Source organism: Hippocampus guttulatus, chromosome 20, assembly GCF_054856545.1.
Source record: "Hippocampus guttulatus isolate MCC_2025c chromosome 20, RoL_Hgut_1.0, whole genome shotgun sequence".
NCBI classification, from domain to species: Eukaryota; Metazoa; Chordata; class Actinopteri; order Syngnathiformes; family Syngnathidae; genus Hippocampus; species Hippocampus guttulatus.
Genome location: NC_141280.1, coordinates 4,668,826 through 4,696,223, shown reverse-complemented (window position 1 = coordinate 4,696,223; position 27,398 = coordinate 4,668,826). Strand labels below are relative to the sequence as shown.

Genomic DNA, 27,398 nt, shown 5'->3' with positions numbered 1-27,398 from the left:
TATGTGGCGCGTGGTGCGTTCGTGCCCATTGATTTGCATCATCCAAAGCCGCCGTCCTCGCTTTTCATCCAAAGGATTGAGCCTAATTTATGGCCTGCGTTTTCACAACCGTCCTTTGAACTTTATTGCTTGTAAAACAAAAACCAGAGGATTGCATTTGAGTATTATAAACGGGGGGGGGGGGGGGGGGCAATGGATTTCCCAAGCCAGCGCCAGATATTCGTCAGCAGCCACTTCTCGTCGCTGTCATTTAAACAAACATCAGGGCCCGGCGTATAAATCCATTATTAGGAGGCTGTCATAACAAACGGTGAACATTATGGGAAAAGTGCTCGCAATCAAAAGCGCATCGCCGCGCGGCGACGGCCGTTTCATGAACGCTTCTTTGAGAAATTCTTTTACAGAAAAAGAAATGGACCACTTTTTTTTTCTTTTCTTTTCTTTTTTTTTTTTTTACAACAATGAAAGTAAAGCGCAAGTAACCACTGTTTATTTTACGATATATACAGCGGAACAAAAATCTATTCCAGGACTACCCCTTGTTTGGGTTTGAACAAAAATTCCCATAGGAAATAATAGAAATAGCCATCAGTTCTGGAACCAAACCATCATATTCAACTTTTTTTTTTCATTGACCAGCTAGGCATTTTTTAAACATTTTAACCTTTTAACACATTTCTATCCATCCGGTTATTAATACGGTGGCCCACATCTCTCCTTTAATCAATCACGAATGAGTAAACACTCGTTCGGTGCGACGCTGACTTGATTTTTGGACAAGGAAACGCTGTCGTTCTTTTCAAGGTGCGGGAAGTGATGATTCGATCCGTGTTCTCTTGCTGACTCGCTCAGTGGAAGAACAGAAAAATGACCGAGTCTCAACTCCCCACTCCAACCTTGGAATTGAAACTTTGGCTCCTGACAAGCTTTTACAAGTCCGTGCCGGATGTAATTATTCATTTGTTCCACTTATGATCAGGCTTTGCTGCAGATTCTTCTGCTGCTTCGTTGATTTGCCTAAAACTTTGGCATAGAACCAGACCTCAAAGTGCATCTTTTATTTGGAGTCTTATCCTATTTGCATTTTTTTTTTCTATCTGTTAGTTTAAACTTTGTTAAAATTGTGTCATCGATGACACAGTGACGTTTTTATTAGTTTTTCCCCACGAGCTCCATCATCAATAAAGATAAAGTGAGCCTATTCCAGAAGTAGGCATGCAAGCCCGAGGCATGACGGTACCTGCGCCATGCTTCACAAATGAGCTTGTGTGTTTTTTGGATCACCAAGCACATCCTTTATTTCTTCATACGTTGGACCTTTCCACCTGTCCTGAGGTGAACCTCTACTAAAGTGACAGAAGTTTGGATTGGTTTCTTTTTTCCTCCCATCCTTGCGGGTCTCTTTGCCGGTACCGATCAGCTTTTTTGCGATTTGCAATGACTTGTCTCGGATGCCGTGGAGCCTTTGATTCTTGTTTGCGCTGTCTGACCAAGACGTCGACTGGCTGCTTCTCTAGCTCGCCACCCTATGCGTCGAAACTTCGTCCTATGTTTGTCTTCGTCGTTTTCAACCGAGGGCAGTGTTTAAAGAGCATTTTATTGTCGTTGACTTATTCTTATTAGACTGGCTCACCTCTATTTACTCTTGCATGACAGTTAGGACCATTGAAAGGTTACTAAACCGTGTACAGTTGACTAAGGTTTTACGGCTGTGACAGTTGTCTCAAACAAGAGAACATGTTGTAAATCTAACTGATCTCAGCAGGAAAACGGTCCCCCTTTGGACCCCCAAAGACCCTTTGCCCATTCAACCCCTCGAGCACAAAGTGTTTCATTCTCCTTTCAAGAGGTCACTGCGCTCCTCTGTTTAATTGATCTAACACCAGAATAAACCGTCCCTTCCATTCCGCAGCCTTAAAGCCGCTCTTTCCAATCCGGCAAAAAAAAGAAAAAAACCTCCCAGCGGGCCTGTGGGGATGCAGCTGCATGACAAAAACCTGGGTATTTGCTTTTGAGAGCGCTGCCGTCGTTTTATGTCCCAGAGGAGCCATATGAAACGGGAAGATGGCTGAGAAATAACCCCCCACGGGGTGTTTGGGGCAACTGATATTCCAGCAGACACCAGGGACAGGCCATGTTTTTTTGATTCAGACCACCAAATGTATTTTGCAAGCCCTGATGTAACTTGTAAAAACGTCCTTCTTTGCCACCTTGGCTTCTCTGACCTCCAAAGAGCTCAGAGAAGCCAAGTCGGAACCACAATTTCCGTTGGTTTGGTTGTTCATTGACCTGGCATGATTGTCTAAAAAAATTACAACAAAAATGTACATCGAGTGAAAAGGAGGTGTTGCGTCTCGAGAAAATGAAATGTAATCAAGCAAGTCCTATTCTAGCAATGAGCCCGCTAATGGATGTTAACATAACGTAGTACCTTATGTTAATTTGTACACAACAACATTCCTTAAAAATTCATTTTTCTACCAGATATTTGTAATGGTATTTTTTTCCCCCTCTGGGTAGTTGTTCATCTTAAATCCAATTATTTTTCTTATTTCAATTAGATATAAACAGCAACAAAAAATCTGTAATTATAGATCTTGACTGATCCAAGATATTTATTTTGTGATACATTTTTCACCCATACCACTGAGCCCTATTGGGTGGACATGTTTCATGTAAAAAAAAAAAATAATAATAATAATAAAAAAAGCTCTCCCTACAGTAGTATCACTCGGTACATCAGGAATTTTCAGTAAAACTACTCTCGTGGTCGAAATCTATCTGCCTTGGTGGAGTTCTGCGCTCTGCGTTGATTGCATAAAACATCAGGTTGTCTGTGAGCCTGCGTTATATTTAGAAGAGCCTATTCCAGGTAACATGGGAGCCAATGACGCACTGTGTCCCATCTCATGATACCTGTGGGATATGGTGTGTGTGTGTGTGCGTGTTTGTGTCTGAGTGCGCGCTTGAGTCTTTGTGCACGGGTTGTTTTAATCCCTTGCGGCATTGTCGATGGTGAAGTGACGCCGCCGGGGCTCTGCCTCTGTGTACACCTCGTAAATCCTCACATAGACTGCTGCTTTAATGGTAATTGCACACGTCGTGTCCCATCCAAATACGGTCGACGCCTATACGGTACAGTACGTCCTTAACGCGGTCTCAATCTAGATGGTCTATCAGTTCCATTCGTTTCCCAACTGCTCACCTAACTAAAAACAAAAAAAATGCAATCAAAAATCAGTATTCCCCATTGAAATGAATGGAAATGGCATTTTGCTTCTGGTGGTGTGCCCTGCGCTGCCTGCATTTATCCGTTTATCTTTGTACCAAGCAACCGCGCAGCCACAAGCACTTCCTGTCCTGCTTGGGAAAAGCCATGGAATTATTGAGCGCTTTATCTCCTCAAAGGCGATTGAAGATGTCGTCTTCTTTAAATACATTTACAGTAATTGGTACTTTTTGTAATGTCACAAAGCAAACTAATGCAGAGAAAGAACGATCCTTTGTAAACAGTAATCACCATTGTACCTCGGGTGTGTGTGTGCGCGCGCATGCGCATGTGCCCATGAAACCCCCTCTAGGCGCCCTTATTATTACTGTAAGTGTACACCATGAGACTGAAGTCAGCAGCGTGATTACACTCAAGAAAGATTTAATTTTCTTCTCGCTGTCTTCATGACCCCCTTTTATTATTTTTTCTGCTTTCAGAGTGATCTAGTGCTGGCCTTTGCTGTTTACCCTCCCCCATACCGCCCCTCATTTTGCCGCCCCACCCTGCACGGTAAGTACATCAAGAAAACGTTTGGTCACTCTTGAAATGCAAGTGATCTGCGAAGTTGTGTACAAATTAAAAATCGGCCTCCCCCCACAGCCCTCTCTCCAATCGTTAATAAAATGCAGCAATGAAACAGTTCGAATCAAGTCCTGGGCATCATACTGGGGTCGTTAAAGGCAATCATTCAAATCGACTACTTTCGCTAAGCAGCACAAACACGTGAAGTGTTTACTCCACGGGCGGGGATGGAAACATAACTTAGTATGTGTGTCTAATGATGGGTCAAGCAATTTGTGTCAAGGCCCAAGGGAACGCTCAGGCCCGGTGGCCTTGTGAGGCCCCCCCATCCGTCCCTGTCAGTATAAATACACACTGGGGTGCAGATCACAGGCTGGAATGTTTGTCTGTGTACTTGTTATTGAGTTGTGTGTGTGTGGTGTGCGGTGACATCTGCATGATGTCGCCGCTATAAGCAGGCGAACTGAAGGCCATGACTGGCCCCCGGGTTGCTATGGCGACCAGTTGTGTCAGAGATGAGCAACATCTGTGGAGTGTTTGTTTGTCAGGCAGGTTTTCCTCCTCCAGCTCATCTCGCTGTCTGCCTGAGAAACACTTGTTACAAAAAGAGGATTTCTATGAGATAGTCGCTTTCATACTCAAGGGCCTTCTTTATTTATATTTCTACAATTACGGAGGTGCGCCTGAATTGTGGCCTTGAATTTATTCCCCCACGTCATTTTGGTCCATATTAAGCTTCTTAGCTGCTCGGTCCAGAGCAAGTCTGTCCCTTGCGGCTCACGCCACCTGCCAGTTGCCCAAGTCGCGTCCTTTTAGAGTGAGCTGCCAGAATGAGAGTCAACTTTCAAGGTGTGACTCAAGTGGCGGCGATAGTTGGAATGATTCCTTCTAGTTGGCCTCGGGACCTCTCACAGTAGGTTGAGCCCAGCGCAAGACTCACATTACGGGGGGAAGCATGTGACCCCTGGACCTTGGAGCTGCTCCTCCTCCACCTTCTCTCTATATGGACATGTTCTATTTTCCTCAGCCCCGAGCCTTAGCAGGGATGCGCACATTCTCTATCAATTCATACTTATTTGGGCAATGGGAGAAATCCCTTATTTTTGTCCAGCTCATCCCCCCCCCCCCCCCCCTCCTTGTCTTCCCCTTTGCTGTCTCTAACTCACGAGCGTGTTTATAGCGAGTTTCCCCTCGTTGGGGTCATGTTGTGGATAGCAGTCGCATCATCGGCTCACATTTCAGATTTAACATTACTGTACTGCGACCAGGTGGAATGCATTGTAGTTTATAGTTCATGGTATTAAAGTGGTCACAGAATGGAAAATGTTTGTGCACTGGAGCCTCAGTTGACACATTTATTTCATTCAATGACCTTGTTCGCAAACTCAAACGTTCGAAAACCCAGATCATTTTTCCCTTAATTCAACCAGCTGCAGAATGTAGTCATGCGAAACTTGTTTTTAATTTCTGTGTTGTTAAGAATAAATACGGTACAATGACACTTCGAAAGTCACTGCAACGTCTTAGCCTTTTCTCATACAGTAATCAACCGCATCGCATTGTGGGGGGGGGGGGGGGTGTTTGGGTTAGCAATGCTAAACGTAAAAGGTCACTTTACTCCACTAGTTAGTAACGGGTGCATGGCTCTCTTACAGACCCTCTCTCAGAAATAGGCAGATCTTTTTTTTTTTTTTTTTTCACTTGGTTGTTTAGTTATACACTTGACTGTCGAGTTGGCACCCCAGAGACCAATCTATTGCTTTGCAAGACATTAAAAAGCTCATTTTTTAAATGTTTCTTTGAAGACATAGCCCCCAATTAGGTATGTTAAGTCATGAGGGCCTGAAAGTTGACCTTGTGGAAAGTTGAAATCATTTTCCATTAAAATCGCAAGCGTCTCAGATACCACTGTACACTTTGGTTAGTGTGTGTGTGTGTGTGTGTGTGTGTGTGTGTGTGTGTGTGTGTGTGTGTGTGTGTGTGTGTGTGTGTGTGTGTGTGTGTGTGTGTGTGTGTGTGTTTGGGGGAGGGGTGTCCTTAGTTTGTACTTTGAATATTTCTGACCATGTTTGGGCAAATGCGCTTCAGGAGATCCCTCCTCAAGTTATGTGTAGTTGGGCAAACTGAACCTTTGACCTCCTAATCTGCTATCACCGAGACCATCGGAGACACACACACACACACACACACACGCAGTCTCTTACAGCAGTGGACAGCGCGTGATGTAACACGGTAATTTGGGTATAATTTGATGTTTTCACTCTGGAGGCCAAAGCCTTGTTATCTAACGTATTCTGTCCAAAGAATTCCAACGCTGGCAGGTTGTCCTCGCCTGTGGCACCTTTTGTCACCTCCAAGTCAGGCACAAACGCATCCGTGCTCAGATTAGATTTAAGCCTGTCCATTTAGATTGTGGTGTCCTCACATGCCAGCAGGAAAGATTATTGTATGAATATTAGGCCATCTGTGTGTGTGTGTGTGTGTGTGTGTGTGTGTGTGTGTGTGTGTGTGTGTGTGTGTGTGTGTGTGTGTGTGTGTGTGTGTGTGTGTGTGTGTGTGTGTGTGTGTGTGTGTGTGTGTGTGCGCGCGTGTGCGTGTGTGTGTGTGTGTGTGTTCGCCGTGTGCCAGCGCAGCCTGAAACAACATGCAGTTTGGAGCCAAATGCACTCTGTCCACGTTGTGAGAATTTTGACTCGATTTAGCATTTTTGTTTTTCTTTCCGCCCATTCTGTTGTGTTCCTGTTTTTGTCCTCGGTCAGCATCCATCAATCCCAACAGTAGTTGCGAATATATTGATGAAATGCATGTCATTGAACTCGTCTTCCACTCCCACGCTTGCTTCCATTCAACGTGCTCCCAAATAACCCGAGGACAGACCTTATTTAACCGCCCGTTCAACCCATTCACCCCGCCACCTCCTCAAAAGCCTTCTTTCACTGATGTTATTGCCCTCAGCTCAGCAGACGCACGCACACACACACGCACACACATTCAGTTTAGTATCCTCTATTCAGTAAAAGCTTCAGGCCGTTATTTATTAGGGAGACGCTCCGTCCATTAAGCCATGTGTTAAATTCTTTGGATAGCTCAATTTGGCAGCGTGCGGATAGTAAGGTCTATATTAGAGCTCTTTAGGCCATGCCTGGTCTTGTGTGTTTGTTTGATGTATTTTATCAACTAATTGACATCTTCCAGTGGGAATTAGTAATGGATATTAGCCCCCACGGCTATGTTTGAATATGGCTAAGCCAACGAATGATTGATAGTTGAGGCAACATTGGAACTCGTCACGTTAGTACTCTTTGGAACAGCAAATGAATGACGTAACCCGGGGACCCGTGAGTGACGGTGAACTATAAAAGGCAAAAAGAAACATTGGGGAGGCCTCGCTTGGGTCACGGCAATCTTCCTTGAAACAGTTTTAAAGTCTGATTTAGGTTGACATGAAATGCGGATTAGGGTTTTTTTACAAACACGGTAAGATCTTAATGCGTTTGTACTTAAAAATCTCTCGAACAAATGTGATGTTTAGAAAAGGGAGCTTTTAACCTCTAACGTTGTGGGTCAAATTAACCTGTTTGAAACATCCCCAAAATATATGGCGGCGGTAATGCAAGGCAGGGAAAAAAGCAGATCGGGTCTAGCAGGAATTGCATGAGTTGTAATTCTAAAGTATTAACAGCATGTAATGCATGGGATGTCAAAATGAATATTTCTTCATAAAATACATTGAATGTCCAAAGTTTGGAGTCATTTCACACAAAGATAAAGTGCAGTGCGTCTATTACCAAGCAGAACCGGCTTACGCAACAGCACGTCTGCAATTGCCCACCCAGAATAATACAATCATCGTTAGCTAATTTAATATATCTTACCACCCCTAGTTAGAACATATTTTAATGGACCGGTCAAGGAAAGACACCAGCTGCCGGCTGGCGCTTTCAATTGCTTTATTGAACAAACATTGTGCAATGTGCAGACTGCATCACTTTTGGTACCAACCCTCGTGTCACAGGGCCAGGGAAGGATCTCCATCCTTGTTTGGGGCGACTCCGTGTTTGCTTTGCTGTGCCTTCAGCCTGCTGTTGACTGACTCATGAGCCAGGAAAAAGATGGCAGCCTTGCTTCCACTGTCATATTTGCTGTTTGCTCAGAGAACACGGGCCGTATTGCAGTTGTAAAATCTCTTATTGGATTAAAGACCTTTTCCCCCTGTGTAAATGTCGGACCCGTATGGGTGATATGCGCTGCGCAGTCAAGCCAAACATGAAATCTGACACAAAGAGCATTTCATATGACATGTCACTCGTGTATGTGCAACCCTAACCCTTTTTTTTTGGTCATGTTTTGTTTGTTTTTACAAATGGGGCAAATATCTTCCAGCAAAAGGAGCTCATCTCATGTTGTTCCTTCGACCGCAAACTGGTCGAGACCAATTTAATAGCGCATCTGCTGTTCGTGGCCAAATAAGGTACTCTTATTTTGCCTCTGTTGGTTCGGGACCCAGTTTTTCAACAATCGGTTCCATTTGGCTGTAGAGAATCAATAAAAAAAATTTAAAAAAGAGAGAAATGAAAACGTCAAGTCTTAATGCCACTCGTCCTGAGCACCTAAGGCGAATTGAACCCGTCCTCTCGCAACCTTTACACTGCCTGACGGATGTAGCCTCATTTTGGTTTATGAGGTGTGGGACCGCTGGGTGTTCTCTATCTTTTGTAATTATCTCCTTGTCAGGGTTTTGGACAGGCGGTGCTCGGACCTTACTCGCTCCCGCCTCAGTCTCTCACCTGCGCGGTACGACCGCAACCCAAAGCTGTTCTTGGACATGAGTCATCTCTCAGGGAAAATATTACCTAACGCATTCTGTGGAGATCTAGCCTAGCACAACCCCGACAGGACGGCGCAACCCAATTAGACTAAATTAGGATCCAGCTACAATCTGATTTGGGATTATTCGTCAGATTTAATCAGATGTTAAAGACCATCTGTTCAATTGCGGAATACTTCCTCTAGCTGTGTAAAACACAACTGGATTTACTACGGAATAAAATGCCATTTTGAGGGCTTTCCCGTGTTCATAAATATACTGTTATATAGATTTTTTTTTTGAATGATTAAATGATCACACTGTGAAGGGATTCATAGTATACATGCGATAAAAAAAAAAAAGAATTCTAAACAAATTCAAATTTCTATCCATTAACTCATTCACTCCCAAAGACGTTTTTAAACGTCTTTTCAGACTTGGTCCAGAATTGGCTGGTACCGAATGAGTTAAGGTGTTTAATAATGGACCTCGTCGAGCTAATGGTTGTACCGGTACTGGAACCTGACTGTTAAGGCTTATAACCCTAAAAGTCCAATAATATACTATCTGAGCACTTTCATTTTTCATCATATTATGCTAATCCATGCTTTTGGCCAAGTGCACTGACATGAAGTTGTTTTTCTGGGTTACAGTACTGACTCCCTGCCCGGTCTTGGTCATTAATCAGCAGAGGAAGTGAGCATCTCTGTTTTCACCCCCCCCCCCCCTCTCTCTCGACACACCTCGTTCATCTGTTCTCACGGTCTCCTGGTAGGATGCCACAGATGGTAGAGCGCCGGGTTAGATGGACTCGGCCCATTTTGTTTTATTTTGCCGTTGACGGGCGCGATGAACTTGCCAAGCGCGCTGTGGAGCCGTGATGCAAAACAAGCAAACGGGAAGGAAATACGAGTTGGTAAACAAACAGGCTTTCAATCCGGTGCGAAATGGGCTTGTTTTTCATGTCGCATTCGAATAAAGGCTTTGTTGACCTCGAATCCAAAGCGATGCAACGACATCGTCGACAGGGGATCTGTTCGTCGTTACCATGACATTACAAACGACAAATATTAGACATCAATGGTCGGTGAAATGATTGTCTTCCAGGTGGCCAACAGAAAAAGGTCCACGGCAGGGAGTGAGTTAAGTCGTATCTTGACATCAAAAGATGCTTCATCTGCTCTTGGCACATGCCAGTGTTCATCGCCCACATCAAGAGCAGACACCCCCCCCCCCCTCCCATTGGCCTCTTTCTACTCTCTGTCACATACAGTGGTTTGCCTCACCCGTCTCACCCCCCCCCCCCCCCCCCCCGACTGATCGCCAGCCACTTTTTTTTTTTTGTGGCATCTCGCCTCTTGTCACTTGTCTGTGCTTATTTTCCCCGCGTGTGCCCTTCTTACTGACCTCTCTCTCTGGTGACGTACAGTCTGTACTTGAGTAGAAGTACAGATATTTCTGTAAAAAAAAAGAAAAAAAAAGATATAGTTTAAAAAAACAAAAAAGCAGCAAAGTATTTGCATGGTTTTACTTGCTATCTCACCCGTCAACAATCATCCCCGGGAGCAAAATGTTTGGTTTTTAGCATGAAACCTCTCCGCACACCATCTATTCGGTATTGAGTAGGGATTTTTCATGGTTGACCGCGGGAGCCGAACCCCCCCCCCCCCCCCCCTCATTACAAGAGTGTCTCCATTTTGAAATAGTCATAAAAATAAAGATATACACCGCTCAAATTGAGTCAATAAATGTTCCAGGCTGTTAATCGCGCCGCATTTCACAGCGAGAGCTGCGATATTGCGTCAGGCTGGAATGGGGAAAAAGGGCATTAACAAGGTTAGGCAGTTTTTTTAAACGATAAAAGCCGGGGAATGAAGATAAACGAGAGCTGTCAGCGCGATCAAGATTGGAGTCACAGTTTATGACACGGCGTTTTGTTCTCGAATATTCGGTTTTCACACCCATTTGAGGCCCGCTGCAGTCCACCCAAAAAGAAGTGAAATGATGTTTCTGTGTACTTCGCCAACTGTATTTTGCAGATGTTCAACTAATTGTCCGACTTGTGTGACTCCCCTGTGTCGCAGGTCAGGTGAGCAGCCATGACAAAGTCGTACGAGTTCAACTGGCAGAAGCACGTGCCCGAGTTCATGCAGGAGGGCGCCCCATTCGACAGGTTTGATGAGGTACCAAAAAATAAAAATAAAAATCTGCGGTTTTCTACGGGTATTTTGCCTGTGCAATTTTTAGAGTATTGTTTTATCTTGCACATCAATTTAATGCTCAGAGCAAAGGTGAACCCGACATCTCGCTGACAAGCCGGAAGTCCGTTGTTTGTATTTTTCCGTGTGAATTTGAGTGAATAAACGGTCGGCATTTCGGAAACTAGAAAGCCTGCAGGCGATCTTGTCTTGATTTTAAATCGCCTTCGCCAATTCCACCCCCACCCACGCGCACACACTCAAGCAAATATGCTAAACAGCATGGATTTTGTTTTTTCTTTTCTCCCACAAGCGACACCCCGCTGAGTGACTGATGCTTTCGAGAGTTAATGTTTGTTATGATGTGTGAGCCCGTCAGCAACCTGTTTATATACTTTTTGACAGTCGTGTTCCAGAACATCTACACCATAGGGAGAGAACGCGTCCAAATATCCACTGATGGATTGATGAACGAACTATTTTGCCTCTGTTCAGGACCCGTACATCTTTGAACCCAATTGTCAGGTTAAAGTGGACGAGTATGGCTTCTTCATCACCTGGAAAAGCGAAGGAAAGGTACTAACTACGGCGAGCATCGATGTAAAACCCACAAATGAAGTTCTTCTTGAGCTTTTATGTAGCTTTGATAAGAGTCTCATTTTGCTGGAGGTGTCAGCTGCGCTCGGGTTAACGCGACCCTCAGTCGCATCGCTCCTGTCGGATGAATATTTAAGACAAACGCATGTCTGGTTCCTTGCTCATTAATTGTCATTACCTTTCCTCGTCGTTACCTCGTCTACCCCCGCAGGAGGGCCAGGTGCTGGAGTGCTCCCTCATTAACAGTATCCGTGTCGGCGCCGTCCCCAGGGTGAGAAAAAGCGCGCGCGCACCACCAAAGCCCCCCCTCCCACAGTCATGAAAAAGCCGCACACGGATATTATTTATGTCGAGAGCTGCGTTTTTGTTTTTTGTTTTTTGATGCACCGGGTTAAGGAGTTTGCACGTTCGGGTCAAAAGCTGACGCTGAGAAGACATTGTTCCTCTCACAGGATTCATTATGCCCACGATATGAGAGCGAGGTCGAAATAGACATCCGCTCGTAAAAGTCTGGCAATTTGTCATGTAGGACAAACTAAAGGAGAGATAAGTGTGTGGTGTACATATTAAATATCAATAACCGTGTCCGGACGGCCCCCATAACGTAGAATTAAGAAGCAAGCCATCAAGTTGCCCACCTGCACGACACAGGTGTGAGGTGGCTTATGTGGCCATTAGCAGCTCGCTCTGCACTATTGACATTCAGCAGACGTGCGCTTGTTTTATCCCTAAGTGGTGTGTGTGTGTGGGGGGGGGGGGGTGCATGCATGCTTGCGTGCGTACGTGCATGTAAGGCCACCTATCAAGATGCTGTGGCCAGATATCGGCTCCTCTTGTTGCTGTGCTGTGTGAGGCGCGCACACACGCACACACACACACACACACAGCGGCGATGAGAGGGCTTCTCCTGCGAGGCTAACATTATTACTTACACAAGCACACATAATGCAATGAGCCACATGGGAGACGAATGGCACTTAGTTTGCAAATACGCTGGCCTCGCTCTGCCTGTTGCTAGGTGCCTTGCTTTCACCCTTAACACACACGCACGCACACACTTGAACACAATTTCATATAGAGCACGTGATTGGGCGTGTTGTACAGTGGTGGGAAGTAGCAAAGTACAAACACCTTGTTGCTATACTCGAGTCAATTTTTCAGTCGTGAAAAAATAATGAAAAATTAGGAGATAAATGCTGATTTTGATACCATCTTACTTAATGAAATGGTTTTTCTTTCCCATGCCAGGACCCAAAGATCCTGTCGTCGTTCGAGGCCACGGGCAAGACGGAGGCGGATTTGGGGGGCTGCATCATCTGCATTTGCAGCGGCGCCGACTTGGTTAACCTCAGCTTCATGTTCATGGTGGCGGAGAACCCAGACACGGCCAGGGTGAGTTTGTTACAGAACCAAGCTTGTTTTCGAGCCGCTCTTTCTCGTTTTAGGCATCCCAACTGCAACGTGCAAATAGTTGATAAAAGTCAGCTAAACTCACTTAAAATTTTGCTTCCGTATTCAAGACAGCTGCTTGCTGCTATATCTCACGCAACTTGCAAACAGACAAAAGTTGATTTTAGCATCGCGACGATAGTAAGAATTCTCAGCCAAGCGAGTTAATTTGACATCACCATTGATGTTAATTCCTAAAATCATCTACAGCTTTGTGTCATTTGAATAAAAATGATTTTTTTTAAAAATCTTGAAAAGTCATAAAATTGCCTAGAAACGGTCAATTCCAGCCTTAAAAGAGGCCGTGTGTGGTTTTATCGAGGATGTTTACGCTCTGCAGTGTTTGCCGCCACGGGGTGACCCGATATTTATTCATCAACACACACACACACACATGCACACGCGCACCGTGTTTGACCACAGGTTTACGCTTTCACACACACTCACCAAGACACCATCAGCACCTTCCGGCATGCATGTGGCCCGTTGTAGCAGACCTCAAGATGTGATAGAGTTATTTACATCAACACACATGCGCGCGTGTCTGTGTGTCAAACTTGCCTGTAGCATCGTCGGGTGTGGCTCAAGAGATCGGTTGGGCTCTGAGGTTGGTGGCTATGGGCTTATTAGCATGATATTCTGCTTGCTGTCATGTTAAACGTCCTTTGTTTTGCCGACGCGAGTTCCCTAATACGCTGCTCGCTGCCGTTTTGTGTGTCCAGAAATGGACGGAGGGGTTGAGGTCGGTGATTCACAACTTCAAGGCCAACAACGTGTGTCCGATGACTTGCCTAAAGAAGCAGTGAGTGCAAACCGGCAGCCGACCGGCATACAGGTCGTCGACTAAATTGTGTCAAACGTCCGTGTGCCCTTGTCTCAGCTGGATGAAAATGTGCGTCCTGACCAATGTTAACGGCAAGATTCCCGTGAGAGGGTAAGAGCCAATTGGCACGGAGGCCGGGACTCATTTTTATGCCACTCACTCTTTTTCTTTCCCCTCCAACTCAAGGATTACACGGACGTTTGCGTCAGGCAAGACGGAGAAGGGCATCTTCCAGGCTCTGAAAGATTTGGGCCTTCCCAGCGGCAAGGTGGGCTCTCTCGTGCGGCAACATGCAAGCTGAAGCTTAACTCATTCACTCCCAAAGACGTTTTTAAACGTCTTTACAGACTTGGTCCAGAATTGGCTGGTACTGAATGAGTTAAATGGATGACGAAATATTTGTTTTCATTTCGCCCACAGAATGACGAGATCGAACCCTCGGTGTTCACCTTTGACCTTTTCTACGCGCTCACGCAGAAGATCTGCCCTCGCACGGACCTCGAGGACCTCTTCAAGAAGATGTGCGAATCCGTCTTCCTTCTTTTTAAGATTTTGGACCGCATTTTGTGTATTTGTGGACAAATCTCGACAGACAAGTTGACTTCGGAGGTTCCACTGCAGCTGACTTTTTTTTAATGAACACAAAACGTAGTGCCCTTGCGCTGCGTCGGATTCACGTTAGCTTTGCCAAACGAGAATCGCCATTAGCTTACCCACCGACCGCTGCATCCTCTTGCGAATAATTGTGACAAACATTGTCGCTGCGCCTGCCGCACTAACGAAAGCCTCTAACCCACTTCTCCAGTTCTCAAAGCATTAATGGTCTTCGACCTAACGAAATTTTCACCGGGGATGCTGAGTCCCCGCAAAAAAAAAAAAAAAAAAAACGAAGAGCTTGTTGTTCCGAATCATGTGAATGGACTGCCTGCTGCGTGAACGACTGACCATTTCCAGAGGCCTAACATTTTTTTTTTGTTTGTTTTCTCTCTTCTAATCGATTCCTTTGCAGCAATGGAAGCAAAAGTGATTATTTAACAGTAGACCAGTTAGTCAGCTTTCTCAATGAAGTAAGCGCTTTATTTGTTTCTTTTTCTCTCTCCGCGTGGGTGTGTCTGTCTGAGATAGTTGGCGCGTTTGTGTGAGCGCCCGTGTGTTTGCCTTGCCTTCACCACCCTCGGTGTCTCCAATAGGACTCCATTAAGGAGACTATTTCAATTCCAAGGGCGACTTCTTCCAACGCCAACTCTGCATGCCATCCCTCAGCCCCCTCACCGCCCCACCCCCCCCCCAGCCCCTCACCGTCCTCACTCCCTCCTGCTTCAGCCTAAGCCAGTGTCTGATGGGTGTTGCCACGGCAACGGGAGGGTAGACGTTTCCATCCTGTTGCTTCCCGCTGGTTGTGTTGTGTTTCTGTGGCCACTGCATCCCACACGATACAAGAGAGCATCTATTTGTGATTTGGCGTCACGTTTGAGTTATCATCCCTGACGTGCAACTTTTTATTTTTTTCTTCGTTCAAGCGTTTCCTTTTCTCATTTTTTACGCTTGCTCCCCAGAATCAGCGGGACCCCCGGCTCAACGAGATCCTCTTCCCGTTCTACGATCCCAAGAGAGCCACACAGATCATTGAGAAATATGAACGGGATGAAGAACTAAAGAAGAAAGGTGAGAGAGGAGGAGAAGGGATGAAACCGGAAGCAAGAGTTCTGTCGGCCTCTGCTGCCATCTGTCAGTGGTCAAAAGAAACTACAACTAGTTGTGCCATATTGTTGGCAAGAACGGCTCAGATAATTAGTTCGTTATTTTTTAAATCAAAATTTCTATTCAAATTAAGACGTTAAATTTTTTTAAGTATATTTTATTATTGTGACGGTGTAGTGGTACACCACAACCGTGTGAAATTATTCCCATGATTGCACAAGCAACTTACAAACGTAATTATGACATTTGTACCAATCAATCAATCGAGTTGATGAAATGTCATCCATTTCAATCCTGTCCAGGCCACATGTCCAGCGACGGTTTCTGCCGCTACCTGATGTCGGACGAGAACGCGCCGGTGTTCCTGGACCGCCTGGAGCTGTACCAGGACATGGACCAGCCACTGGCCCACTATTTCATCAGCTCGTCCCACAACTCCTACCTGACAGGCCGACAGTTTGGCGGCAAGTCGTCAGTGGAGATGTATCGCCAGGCCCTGCTCTCAGGATGCAGGTAGTTTATTCAGCACGTGAATCCACATGAGCGGCTCGGTATGCAGATGTTGATTGTGGGCTTCAGATGTGTTGAGCTGGATTGCTGGGACGGCAAAGGAGAGGACCAGGAGCCCATCATCACTCACGGCAAGGCCATGTGCACCGACATCCTGTTCAAGGTGAACGGCTTTCGGGAACATTTTTGCATGGGGTGGTGGCACCCTCTTGTGGATAAAGTTGGTTACTACATCAGCCGTGATTCCACGCAGGATGTCATCCAAGCCATCAAGGACACAGCTTTTGTCACCTCAGAGTTTCCTGTTATTTTATCCTTTGAGAACCACTGCAGGTATGTTGCACTGTTGCGATGACGTCGTGTTTTGACGCGGCGTACAATTGTCACTATGTGTCACACACACAGTTCACGGCCTTTGCTCAATACTTTGTCAATGCGCCTTTCTCAGCAATTACAGCCTCGAGTCTTTTTTTTTGTGTGTGTAGCACATCTGCGTATGTGTGTGTCCAGTAAACCGCAACAGTACAAAATGGCCAAGTATTGCGAGGAAATCTTTGGTGACTTTCTCCAGAGGCTGCCGCTGGACAACTTTCCGGTAACGTCTCCTTCCTCCCGAATCACTTCAGCTACTCGCTACAATTGCACCGTATGACCGTTCAATTTTTGCAGATCGAATCTGGCCGTCCTTTACCCTCGCCCAATGACCTCAAACGAAAAATCCTCATCAAAAACAAACGCTTGAAACCGGAAGTGGAGCAGAGTAAGTACACCACCTGTCTAATGTGTCTTCATCTTTATTCCCGAGCCATTCGGTGGTTGTAACGTGTTTTGTTGCGCGTCGTCCAGAGCAACTGGAGGCCTTCAAGAAGCACATGGAGGCGGGAGAGACCAACACCACAGCCATCATCATGGGAGAGGAGAACGAGGACGACGTGGAAAACGGTTGCACTTCAATGTCAATTTCATTCGACAGCAGAGGGCGCTCTAATGACAATATGGCCGCAAAATGAAAAACGATTGTCGCTCGCTCGAGTTGCCGCTTTTGTCCGTCCGCACTCAACATGCGATGACGATCTGCGCAGGAGAAAAGGAGCCTGAAGATAAGGACGTGACCTCAGAGGCACCGAGCAGCCTTTCGGAGGCGGCCAGTGACAAAGAGGCCAACAGTGACTCTCAACCTAACGCCGTGAGCGCCAAAAAAGCCGAGGAGCGCAGCAACAGTATCAAAAAGGTGAGACGAATCCACTTTTACCAGACGAGCTCCACCACTGTTGCTTCATTGCGATCCAGGTGCCTGAAGACGAGGCGACCGAGATCTCCGAAGCTACGGAAATAGCCGACACGACAGATATCTCTGAAGCATCTGACCCGGACAACAACAAAAAGGTTCGTGTTTGACATCCCCCACATCTGGACCAGCGGCACATGAGCCTGATCCAGTTTGTTTGTTTTTTGTTTTTTTTCATCAGGGCGGCGAAGGCTCCGAGGACTTGGAGGAGGTTCTGATCGCACAGTACACATACGTGGGCGCCACCACAAACATCCACCCGTACCTCTCCGCCATGGTCAACTATGCGCAGCCCGTCAAGTTCCAGAGTTTTGATGTGGCTGAGGGTGACTTTGTGTTTATCTCTTAAAATGGATCGTGCTTGTTTTCTATGCATGAAAGAATGTTTGATGGCAGATCTTTTTTTTTTTTTTTTTTTAATATTCAAGTGGACTTACTCACGTAGGTGTACTGTCCGAGATATTTGAGTAATAGTTTCCTTTGAAGGTTGTCTTCCTAATGTTCCGTTCAGCACGGATATGAATTAAAATGGCTTCGATTCGATGTGTAGAGGAGAATAAAAATGGGAAATTGTCGTGAAGCGGATTCGCGCGGCTGTATCGGGCAACCACAATATTTGAGTTGTTCTTTTGAAAACTGACATTGACCTTGTGACTTTGCTCTTTAGAGAAAAACATCCACCACAACATGTCGTCTTTCAACGAGTCGGTGGGCCTCGGCTACTTGAAGACCAATGCCATCGAATTTGTCAAGTATCCTTTGGATTCTGGGACAGCGTTTCCCAACCTTTACATAGCCCAAAAAAATAAAATAAAAATGCTTGTCCGCTTAGCTTTGCATTCACATCCATTTGTGAGTAAACTATTAGTTCATTGTATGAGTGGCAGCGTGTGGATACAAAAGTTGTATCTGCTATCTAGTGAAAGAGCATTTCTTTGTTCTATGTCACGAGCATAGAATTAGATGAGCAAAGGTAGATTATGTTGTCAGTAAATCATAATTTGGGGACAAATTAAGTGAATTTAGGTCATCAAACCATCCGTCGGTTTTTGTGATGCTTTTTGCTGTTGGATAAAATGTGAACTTTGTTTGCTTGGGCCTCACATATTGCCGCACAACGCTGTCTTCTTCCAAAGGGACAGCTTGACCCAAGCTGTTCACACTAAAAATAGTTCTGCGATGCACATGATGCACAAGCGCACGCGCGCACACGCATGTACACGCACCCGTGCACATACACCCTGCGTCTTTGTCGGAATGTTCCTGAGCCCGAGCGCAGCTACAACAAGCGTCAGATGAGCCGTATCTACCCCAAAGGGGGCCGAGTGGACTCCAGTAATTACATGCCTCAGATCTTCTGGAACGCCGGCTGCCAGATGGTCTCGCTCAACTTTCAGACCCCAGGTACCTCATCACGCCACGCCGGGCCCCCTGAGTGTGCACACTCAGTTTAACATTTTTTGTTGTTGTTGTTTTTTTTAAGCAATTTGTTCCATTGGAAGTAATGAGCATGGAAAATGTTATATGCCTTGGTCAGTAAATTGTTTGATCTAATGCTACATTTTTTAAAGGGTCTAGAAAAAAAGAAATGCTTGCAATATATCAATGTTTTTAAAAGTGAAGACAATTTGCATATTTGTTACTTAGCAAGAAACATACATTTGCTTTGGAGGGCCACATAGAATGATGCAGCGGGCCAGATCTGGCCCCCGTCCCTCAAGTTTGACTTTTTTTTTTGTCTGTACCTGGCAACACAAATGAGCAAAGCGCTTTCAAAAAGGGACAGAAAAGACGAGCGGCGGTCTCTCTTTTGCCACACTGCACTTCGCCGCCATGCCCTTATCGCGGGCGCCAGCCTGTTGTAAAGCAGCTGTTGCCCCGCCGCCCGAGGCTAAAGGACCATTGAACATATGGCGTCTCCCGCAGCTGGCCATGTGCGAGGCCAGAGGCATTGGCACGAGAGGATGAGCACTGTAAGCCCTTGCTGTGCTTTTGATTTTTCTGTGTGTTTTCCCTCCTCCTCCTCCTCAGATCTGGCCATGCAGCTGAACCAGGGAAAGTTTGAGTACAACGGCTCCTGCGGGTGAGAGCATCTCCTTCCTCTCTCTCTCTCTCATCACTTAAAGCTTGTCACATCTCATTAGCGGTTGCCATTGGCAACTGTAGCCGCCGCCTCGTGCTCCCCGGGGCCTGTAAGTGGGTTTTCGGGGATGTCATCTGTCTATCCCCTCCTCGGAACCACCGCCCCCACTCACCCCGAGGACTCAGACTTCACTGCTAATGCTGGAAATGTAATATGTGTAATATACAAGGAGGTCATGGGGCTTTTGCCAAACAGCAGTTATGTCTAATGGGACATGGGGGCACATGACGGTATCCCCTTGGGATCTGTTAGAAAGACATCCAGTGAAAGTGAAAAATAGGATTTCATCAATTTTCTTTGTCCCCGTTCTTGTGCGCATCAGGTACCTGCTGAAGCCCGACTTCATGCGGCGGTCAGACCGGATGTTTGATCCCTTCTCAGAGACGCCGGTAGATGGCGTCATCGCCGCCACATGCAGTGTACAGGTTAGCCAGCAAACGTGATCTCATGTGTGGCTTTTTGCATCGTTCCAACGTCTACGCTCGCGGGTCACAACATTCGGCATCTTCATATGAGATTCAAAGAAAGAACTCGCATCAAAAATGTACCTTAAAGCAAAATAATTTATGCTCTTTCTTAATGTGTACAAAAATCCATATTGCATATCTATCGATGCCAGCGCAGCCAACATGGGACACACTCCTTTGCCCTTCCCAACGCAGGTGTTCTCGGGCCAGTTCCTGTCAGATAAGAAGATTGGTACATACGTGGAGGTGGACATGTACGGCCTGCCGACCGACACCATACGCAAAGAGTTTCGCACCCGCATGGTGATGAACAATGGGCTCAATCCCGCCTACAACGAGGAACCGTTCGTTTTTCGGAAGGTACGCCTGATTGATTTTCCCTCTACGGTGCACAGAAAAAAAGAGACGTCACTCGTTATCGACCAGGTGTATGCTCATGAAAATCTAAGAATTTATTATTAGTGCTGTCAAACGATTAAAATGTTTAATCGCGATCAAATGTATAATTTCATAGTTAACTCCGATTTATCCGTAATTAATCCGATTTTTATCTATTCAAAATTTCCTCCTATTTTTCCCATTTTAATGCTCTCATCAACATGGACTCGTGGATCCGTTTTCTTTGTGCAAAATGCAAATATTTCCTGAAACAACAATTTTGACTTTCAATTTTACATTAACGTTTTTCACTTGGAGCAGTTATTCAAACCTGAAGGACACTTTATTATTTTAGAGCCGCATTAATCTCACGACAAAAAAGATTAATCGAGTTAAAATTGTCTTAAATTAATGCCGATAATTACGTGTTAAACTGACAGCACTATTTATTATATATGAAAAACGTCATAAATGCATAGTTGACACTGCAGGGTGGTGACAGGTTGCCGTGAACATGCGTGTGTGCAAATGTGCGAGTGAGTGTGAGAGCGTCAGAGAGAAATATTGCTGCTCTCAGCACAATGAGAAGTCTCTCAGGCGTGACCGTGACTCCAGCTCCCCTTTAACGCACACCATCAATCACAGCCCCATGCAAAACTACACACACACACACACACACACACACACACCAAATTACTGTACACACGCACCCACATTGAGCACCCTCAGCGAGGGGCGTCGCAGGCTGCCGGCAAGATCCCTTTTGTCACGTGCGCGGGAAGCGACAAACGCCTTGGAAAAAGCTTCGCTGGCGTGCGTACGTGCCGGCGTGCGAGCGCAGCGAGCAAGACTCGCGGGATGAGTCACAAAGCAGGCGGGGCGGCGCCAGACCCCGCTTGGTATCCGTTCATTCATCTCGAGTGAGCATTCGCGATCGCAGATGATCATGCTTGCTTCAGGTGGAACACAAGAAATATATACGGGTGATTGGTGGCTTTTATCAATTCATTTGCATTTTTTGTGGGGCAGGATGAATTTAGGTTGTATTTAAAAATAAATAAATAGTTCACCACAGCGGTGACTCACCGCATGGCTTGAATTGAATGTCAGTGGCTTTTTTTTTTTTGACATGGTGCTCGTCAATCGCAGGCTACAACGTTCTGTTTGCCGTTTTACGGTTAGCATCACAACATCCTCTTCATCGGGAAAAATACGCCGATAAAGAAGCCTTGGAAAATGCAAAATGTTGTTCGCATTTCCTCGCAGGTGATCTTGCCGGATCTGGCGGTGCTGCGCCTGGCCGTGTACGACGACAACAACAAGTTGATCGGCCAGCGCATCCTGCCGCTGGACGGCCTGCAGGCCGGCTACCGTCACATCTCGCTGCGGAACGAAGGCAACAAGCCCCTCTCGTTGCCCACCATCTTCTGCCAGATCATCCTCAAAACCTACGTGCCCGACGGCTTTGGGGGTGAGTCAAACAAAAATCCACCGGTGTGACACGAATTGTTTGCCGGTTGATTTCACGCCGCTCGGTTTATAAGAAGCCGTGAGGGGGAACTTTGTTGGTTTGACTTCCTTCCCTCTGTGCCGCCGGTTGTCACGACGGCGCGAGGCAACGCGCTTGCCACAAAGGCTTTAAACATGCAAATGAGAAGACATTTGCAGTTGTCATTAAAGGAAGCCAAAGGGTTGGGGAGCAGGGAAGTAATGACCGCGCTCCATCACGCCTCCTCCTTCTGGGGTTGGGGGGGGGGGGGGGGGGGTTCTGATGCTCGAATCACTTTGTGTCATTGTTTAGTGATTGCTTTTCTTTTTGTACTTCTGCCAAACCCTTATTGTGTTTTCACAGATGCTTGTAGTGGATCATAAAGGGAAGGGTTGGGGGAGTTTTTTCTCCCCCGTTTTTTTTTTTTTTTTGATAGTTCCATTACAGTTTGATGACAGTTGAAATCATTATAGTTTTATATTATAGTTTCCTGACCTCTATTACACCTTTATGTTCATTAAACTTAAATGCTTCTCTCTATCGGGATGCATACGATATAACACCTTATTTATTTAGCACCTTCACAACAGCTGCAGCATCATAGAAGCTAAATTAAACTAAAAGATGTATCCAATTCCCGTGTATTTTTGTAGTACAGCTTTATCCACATTTGTTTTCCTTTTTTTTGGGGGGGGGGGGGGCTCTAATATTTTATGTATTTTCCTTTGGATTCAAAAAAGTCAATTCAAGTTGGGAGCCCATATGACAAACGTGTAAGCCTCGGCGGAGCTCTCCAAAGCTGAGCCTTTGCGGATTTCAATCCCATTTTGCAGCTATCGTCGACGCTCTGTCCGACCCGAAGAAGTTTCTGACCATCGCGGAGAAAAGAGCCGACCAGATGAAAGCCCTCGGCATTGACACGGTAACCGTCGCGCACGGAAGAAACGATCCGCCGCCCGCCGTCGTGAAAACGGACTCTTGCACGCGCGTCCCGTTTTCAGAACGACATCGCCGACGTCCCCAACGGAAGTTCCAAGAATGACAAAAAGGGAAAAGGCAAAGGGGATACGGTGAAGGCCAGCGTGACGCCGCAGAGCAGCTCCGAGCTCGCTCAGACCGCCAACGCTGCCCAGAACAACACGGCGGAGATCAAGAAGGGTACGTGGGCCTTACACACACACACACACACACACTCGTGCGTTCTTTGAAAACACACACGGCGTCATTTTATGTTGTCCCGCACTGTTGCAGGTAACGCGCTTGTACCTAATGTCAGCATTGACGACTTGAAGCAAATGAAGGTACGTTTCAAGAAGTCATTTGTATTTATTTATTTATTTATTTGTTAACGGTATTCATGAAGTCGTGTGATTCTCTCCCACGGCAGACGTATATTAAACTCATAAAAAAGCAACAGAAGGAGCTCAGCGCCTTAAAAAAGAAGCACTTGAAGGTGAGCGACGCAGTCCTGCAATGCTTTCTCCTTCGATCGCAACTGAATGTTTGTGTTTTTTTTTGTTTTTTTTTTAATGGTCTTTTCAGGATCAAAACGTGACGCAGAAATCCCACGGCACGCAGGTGGACAAGATGGCGTCAACGCACGACAAGGAGAAGAGCACGCTGGAGAAATTGCTGGAGAAAGCCATCAAAAAACGAGGGTACAACAGCTGCTGCGCTGCCGCCAATTTTCTTTTATTTATTTTTTTTTAATACACAACAAAGAGAAAACAAAGACTTACGCTGCATTCCAAATTATTTTTTTGCTCCAATTTTCCCAAATAGTCGATGCTAATGATAGTCAGTGTAATTTGAAAGTCATCAACAAATTGACTGGGTTTTTTTTTTTTGGTTTTTTTACCAAACCTCACGAGGAAAAATATATATATTTTTCGTGACACTCATCAGGGAATAATTGATTGTGGCGACTAATTTCTCTGACCGCATCGATCAAAAATGAGTCGTCGTCTTCACTGACTGGAGTGCACGGGTGTACCTCATGAATCGCTCAGCGACTGTGGTGACCCACGCGTGTCGTGTCGTTCACCAGGGAAAACAATTGCCATGAACTGAAGAAGGAAACCGAAGACAAGATCCAAACGCTGGTCACCGACCACAAAGCCAAGGTGCAAAACCTTCACCCCAAACGTGCGCCTTTTGGCCCCCCGTCGCGATCCTGAACTGTTGTGTATGCGCGGTAGGCGAAGGACGTGAAGGCGCAGCACGCCAAGGAATGGTCGGAGCTGATCAGCGGCCACGGCAGCGAAGAGCAGGAGATGAAGGACGCCCACGTCGCGCAGCAGTGCGAGCATCTCAAGAAGCTGCTGAGTAGCGTGCAGGAGCAGCAGACCGGACAGCTCAAACTCATACACGAGCGGTGAGACGCGCTTTAAAAATCCACTCTTGTGTGTCTGTGCCGCGTATGACCGCCAGCTCCGAGTCATTTTTCCCCGTTTGTTGTCGTCACGCAGGCAGAGCAAAGAGATGCGAGCCAACCAGGCTAAGATGTCCATGGAGAACAGCAAAGCCATCAGCCAGGACAAAAGCATCAAAAACAAAGCGGAGAGGGAAAGGTGCAACACACACACACAAAAAAAAATATGATGGAGTGTCGGATATTGTCAAGCGTGTCGGATCGTCCGCATCTTCTCAGGGTCCGCTGACTCTGTGTCCAAGGACGTACTGTTTACTGTACGACATTCCGCCCCCGGTCGCGCGACCCGACTCGTAAATAACACTCTGCGTGTCATCCATGTTTAAAGTGCGCCGACGCCATTTTGTTTTGTGACGCGCAGGCGAGTGCGAGAGTTGAACAGCAGCAACACCAAGAAGTTCATGGATGAGAGGAAGAGGGTGTGTATGCGAGAAAGGAAACAAACGCGTGCGTGTGCTCGTAAAGGGGTTAACGCTGTACATTTGTGTGTGTGTGTGTGTGTGTGTGTGTGTTAGTTGGCCATGAAGCACCAGAAGGAAATGGAGCAGCTGGAGAAGGATCAGAGAGAGCAGGTGGAGAAACTGGACAAGTTCAATGAGCAGGTGCAACAAAACACGACGTCTCACATTTTTCCAAAAAAAAAAAAAAAAAGATGACAGACATTCACCAGACATTTCATTAGGCACACCTCCCTCAAAAGATGACCCGCCCCCATTACTCATTCAGCTCCACCCCTCCACGTGTGTCTCCATGTGTGACATGTACGCGTACGCATATGTTCATTTTGGCTTGTTTTTAATATGATTTGCTTCTCCCGGCACAGCTTTTGGCATCACACCATGCAAACAAACAAAAAGGTAGGCACCTCCTCCACCTTTTTACCACGGCACACTTTTTTGTTCCTTTCATTCTTCATCAAGTCTTTAAAATGCCCTCAAGGCCGCTCGCTTCCAACGGTAGTTTTAAAGGTTTTTGCGTGTATTTCACAGCCATGTGCTCACCGCAAGGTGCTCATGGGGTGTTTTTATTGCCAATTGAAGACTTAAAGAAACTAAGCAAAGCTGCCATCTGACGAAAGAGAGCTGCTTTCGTTCAAGGGGCCCTGCAGGGGGGAACTTCAAGTTTCTGGGGGGGGGGGGGGGTGAACGTAACTTGAACATGAACAGGTGTACATCGACTTTTCATATCCATCGTATGCTTCATGAACGGATTTGTGTGCGTGCCGTCCTCGAATATGTTCTTGATGCTTTGTGTGCCTGCTGTGAAAGGCAAAGGACATGCTGCAGATGGCCAAGTTGGAGGAGGAGATGGAGCGCCGACCTGCCACAGTGGTGTGAATGTCTGACCCCCCCCCCCCCCACCCCCACACACACACACACGCACACACACACCGTAGCCCACCTACAATACCATTTAGCTTTGAAACTGTGCACATAAACACTTTGTTTGTACGTGACATGATTGGAATGTAGCACTGTTTGTACAACCACACTTGATTTCTTACGCATTTTTTTAATCATATTTTGTTGATGTAGCACGGTCTGACCAAAAAAAAAAACAAAACAAACAAAAATCTGCAGTGGTGATGTTCCACCTCAATGAAAACTTGTCTCGATGCTCCCAAACAAGATCAATTCAATTGATTCTGATTTTCTCATCAACACTTCCAGACAATTAATTATCATTACTCACTCCCAAAGACATATTTCTCTTTTCAGACTCCACATTCAATCCCAGGTCCTTTTTTTTTTTTTTTTTTTTTGCCAAGATTTATGGTTTAAAAAAAGGGTCTGGAAATGGCTGGTTCTGTCATGAGCATTTTTTTAATCCAATTGTGTGGAAGCATTCGGCAAAAAATTCCTTTCTTATTAATATGATTTTACTGCCAAAGAAAACCAATTGTGTTGCCTGAAATATTTACATTTGAAAATGTTTGAGCGATTTTCCACCTCTGCAAAGTTGTTTTCAACCAGAGAAACAGGCGTGGGCAAAGTCTGTTCTTTCTTTTCAGCGTTGACATTTGATTATCAGGAGTTTTGCGTTCGTTCGTTCGTTCGTTTAGTTCATTTCTTTTTCCTCAAAAATATTGTTCAGTGAAATGTATTTATTGATATTTATTTATTTGTGTTTTCATCACATTCGATAATTTGTTCACTGTAATTGGAAAACGTAAAAGTATTAAAACAATTACAGGAAAAAATATTTTTTAAACACTTTTTTTTTTACCTACATCCGATCCAAACTATTTTTACAGAACCATTTTAACTTTTTTTTTCTTTTTTTTAACCTAATCTACACATGGCTCAGTGTCCATTTTTCAAATTAAACGTTACTACAGAGGACAAAAGTTTAATGTGAAATGATTCACATCAGCCGTAATGCCAAGCGGAGGCGTGGGGGGACTACAAAAATGGCCACCTAAATCCTCATGACAACATTGGGACGTCGTCACATGTGGTGAATGACGATCAGTTTTTTTTTCTCTCTCTTTTTGTTTTCCGTCTAATTGGTATGAGCAAGGGAAAAAAAGTGCTTTTATTCTTTGGCTTTACAAACGTGCCACTCAATGTCTGCTAGGATTGTTTTAACTTATTTGAGCAAGTCTCAATGCCAAATTCAAGAGTTATTTATACAGAGATACATATATATATAAATAAATGAACATATAAAAAAATGATGTGTAGTTGAATTGTCTGTTAGGGGCTTTTTTTTATACTGTACCTCTCCAACCAACCCTAATGTGTGTATGTGTTCTTTCTTGTCTCTTTTATTCTCTTTTATTTTATTTTTTTTGTATTTCTAGTGTACTGTTGAACTTTAAGCAAAGATGACTTGGTTGTTACCTGACTCCTTTAATACTGTTTTATAGTATGTGTACCAATAAATGGCAGTGGAAGAGGGGGCCTGAAAGCATCAGCTTGCTTGCCTTTTTTTTTCCACTTACGTACACTTATGTAACAGCAAGAAATCTTCAATTCTACAAAAGAAATTTGAATCATTTTAACATTTGAACTCTTAATTATGAAGCATCTAGAGCAGTGGTTCATATGCACATTCCCCGAATCCTTCATTAGTGAAAAATAAAATTACGCTTTTTAAACAAACGCCCTTTTTAAAACCTGAAAAATATAAACACAAAAAGTATAAGGTATACGTTTTTTAATTGTGCACAAAACGAACCAGCCAGCCCCCTCCCCTCCCTCTACCCCTCCCTCCCTGTGCTCTGCAATTTCAAGTCACTGCGCTACCTGGCGTTGAAATGCCTGTCATTACAAGTCCAAATGAAATGAATGCAATCATTCACATCGAACCTCAATTGTGGAC

The 27,398-nt window shown here is 45.4% G+C and overlaps 1 protein-coding gene across 4 annotated transcripts in view; it reads left to right on the top strand.

The window, feature by feature from the left end:
- Positions 1 to 26,987, top strand: part of plcb4b (phospholipase C, beta 4b) — a 33,141-nt gene extending 6,154 nt beyond the window's left edge. For 2 of the 4 annotated variants that reach the window (XM_086099850.1, XM_086099852.1), the window contains 37 exons: positions 3,709 to 3,781; positions 10,685 to 10,783; positions 11,294 to 11,374; positions 11,607 to 11,666; positions 12,644 to 12,787; positions 13,567 to 13,646; positions 13,725 to 13,778; positions 13,854 to 13,935; positions 14,088 to 14,188; positions 14,677 to 14,734; positions 15,224 to 15,332; positions 15,671 to 15,881; positions 15,948 to 16,041; positions 16,132 to 16,211; positions 16,389 to 16,473; positions 16,548 to 16,638; positions 16,725 to 16,820; positions 16,961 to 17,109; positions 17,169 to 17,264; positions 17,348 to 17,492; positions 17,834 to 17,918; positions 18,446 to 18,570; positions 19,198 to 19,249; positions 19,632 to 19,734; positions 19,972 to 20,136; positions 21,421 to 21,625; positions 22,477 to 22,565; positions 22,645 to 22,801; positions 22,895 to 22,944; positions 23,031 to 23,096; positions 23,186 to 23,301; positions 23,691 to 23,766; positions 23,842 to 24,017; positions 24,112 to 24,213; positions 24,436 to 24,493; positions 24,590 to 24,676; positions 24,898 to 25,201. In XM_086099850.1, coding sequence (XP_085955976.1) covers positions 10,700 to 10,783; positions 11,294 to 11,374; positions 11,607 to 11,666; positions 12,644 to 12,787; positions 13,567 to 13,646; positions 13,725 to 13,778; positions 13,854 to 13,935; positions 14,088 to 14,188; positions 14,677 to 14,734; positions 15,224 to 15,332; positions 15,671 to 15,881; positions 15,948 to 16,041; positions 16,132 to 16,211; positions 16,389 to 16,473; positions 16,548 to 16,638; positions 16,725 to 16,820; positions 16,961 to 17,109; positions 17,169 to 17,264; positions 17,348 to 17,492; positions 17,834 to 17,918; positions 18,446 to 18,570; positions 19,198 to 19,249; positions 19,632 to 19,734; positions 19,972 to 20,136; positions 21,421 to 21,625; positions 22,477 to 22,565; positions 22,645 to 22,801; positions 22,895 to 22,944; positions 23,031 to 23,096; positions 23,186 to 23,301; positions 23,691 to 23,766; positions 23,842 to 24,017; positions 24,112 to 24,213; positions 24,436 to 24,493; positions 24,590 to 24,676; positions 24,898 to 25,146 — 3,861 coding nt within the window. In that variant the 5' untranslated portion in view covers positions 3,709 to 3,781; positions 10,685 to 10,699 and the 3' untranslated portion in view covers positions 25,147 to 25,201. Of the gene's footprint in view, positions 1 to 3,708; positions 3,782 to 10,684; positions 10,784 to 11,293; positions 11,375 to 11,606; positions 11,667 to 12,643; positions 12,788 to 13,566; positions 13,647 to 13,724; positions 13,779 to 13,853; positions 13,936 to 14,087; positions 14,189 to 14,676; positions 14,735 to 15,223; positions 15,333 to 15,670; positions 15,882 to 15,947; positions 16,042 to 16,131; positions 16,212 to 16,388; positions 16,474 to 16,547; positions 16,639 to 16,724; positions 16,821 to 16,960; positions 17,110 to 17,168; positions 17,265 to 17,347; positions 17,493 to 17,833; positions 17,919 to 18,445; positions 18,571 to 19,197; positions 19,250 to 19,631; positions 19,735 to 19,971; positions 20,137 to 21,420; positions 21,626 to 22,476; positions 22,566 to 22,644; positions 22,802 to 22,894; positions 22,945 to 23,030; positions 23,097 to 23,185; positions 23,302 to 23,690; positions 23,767 to 23,841; positions 24,018 to 24,111; positions 24,214 to 24,435; positions 24,494 to 24,589; positions 24,677 to 24,897; positions 25,202 to 25,342 lie in introns of those variants that run through there. The other 2 variants (XM_086099853.1, XM_086099854.1) reach the window with 2 other exon arrangements.
- Positions 26,988 to 27,398: the final 411 nt, after the last annotated feature.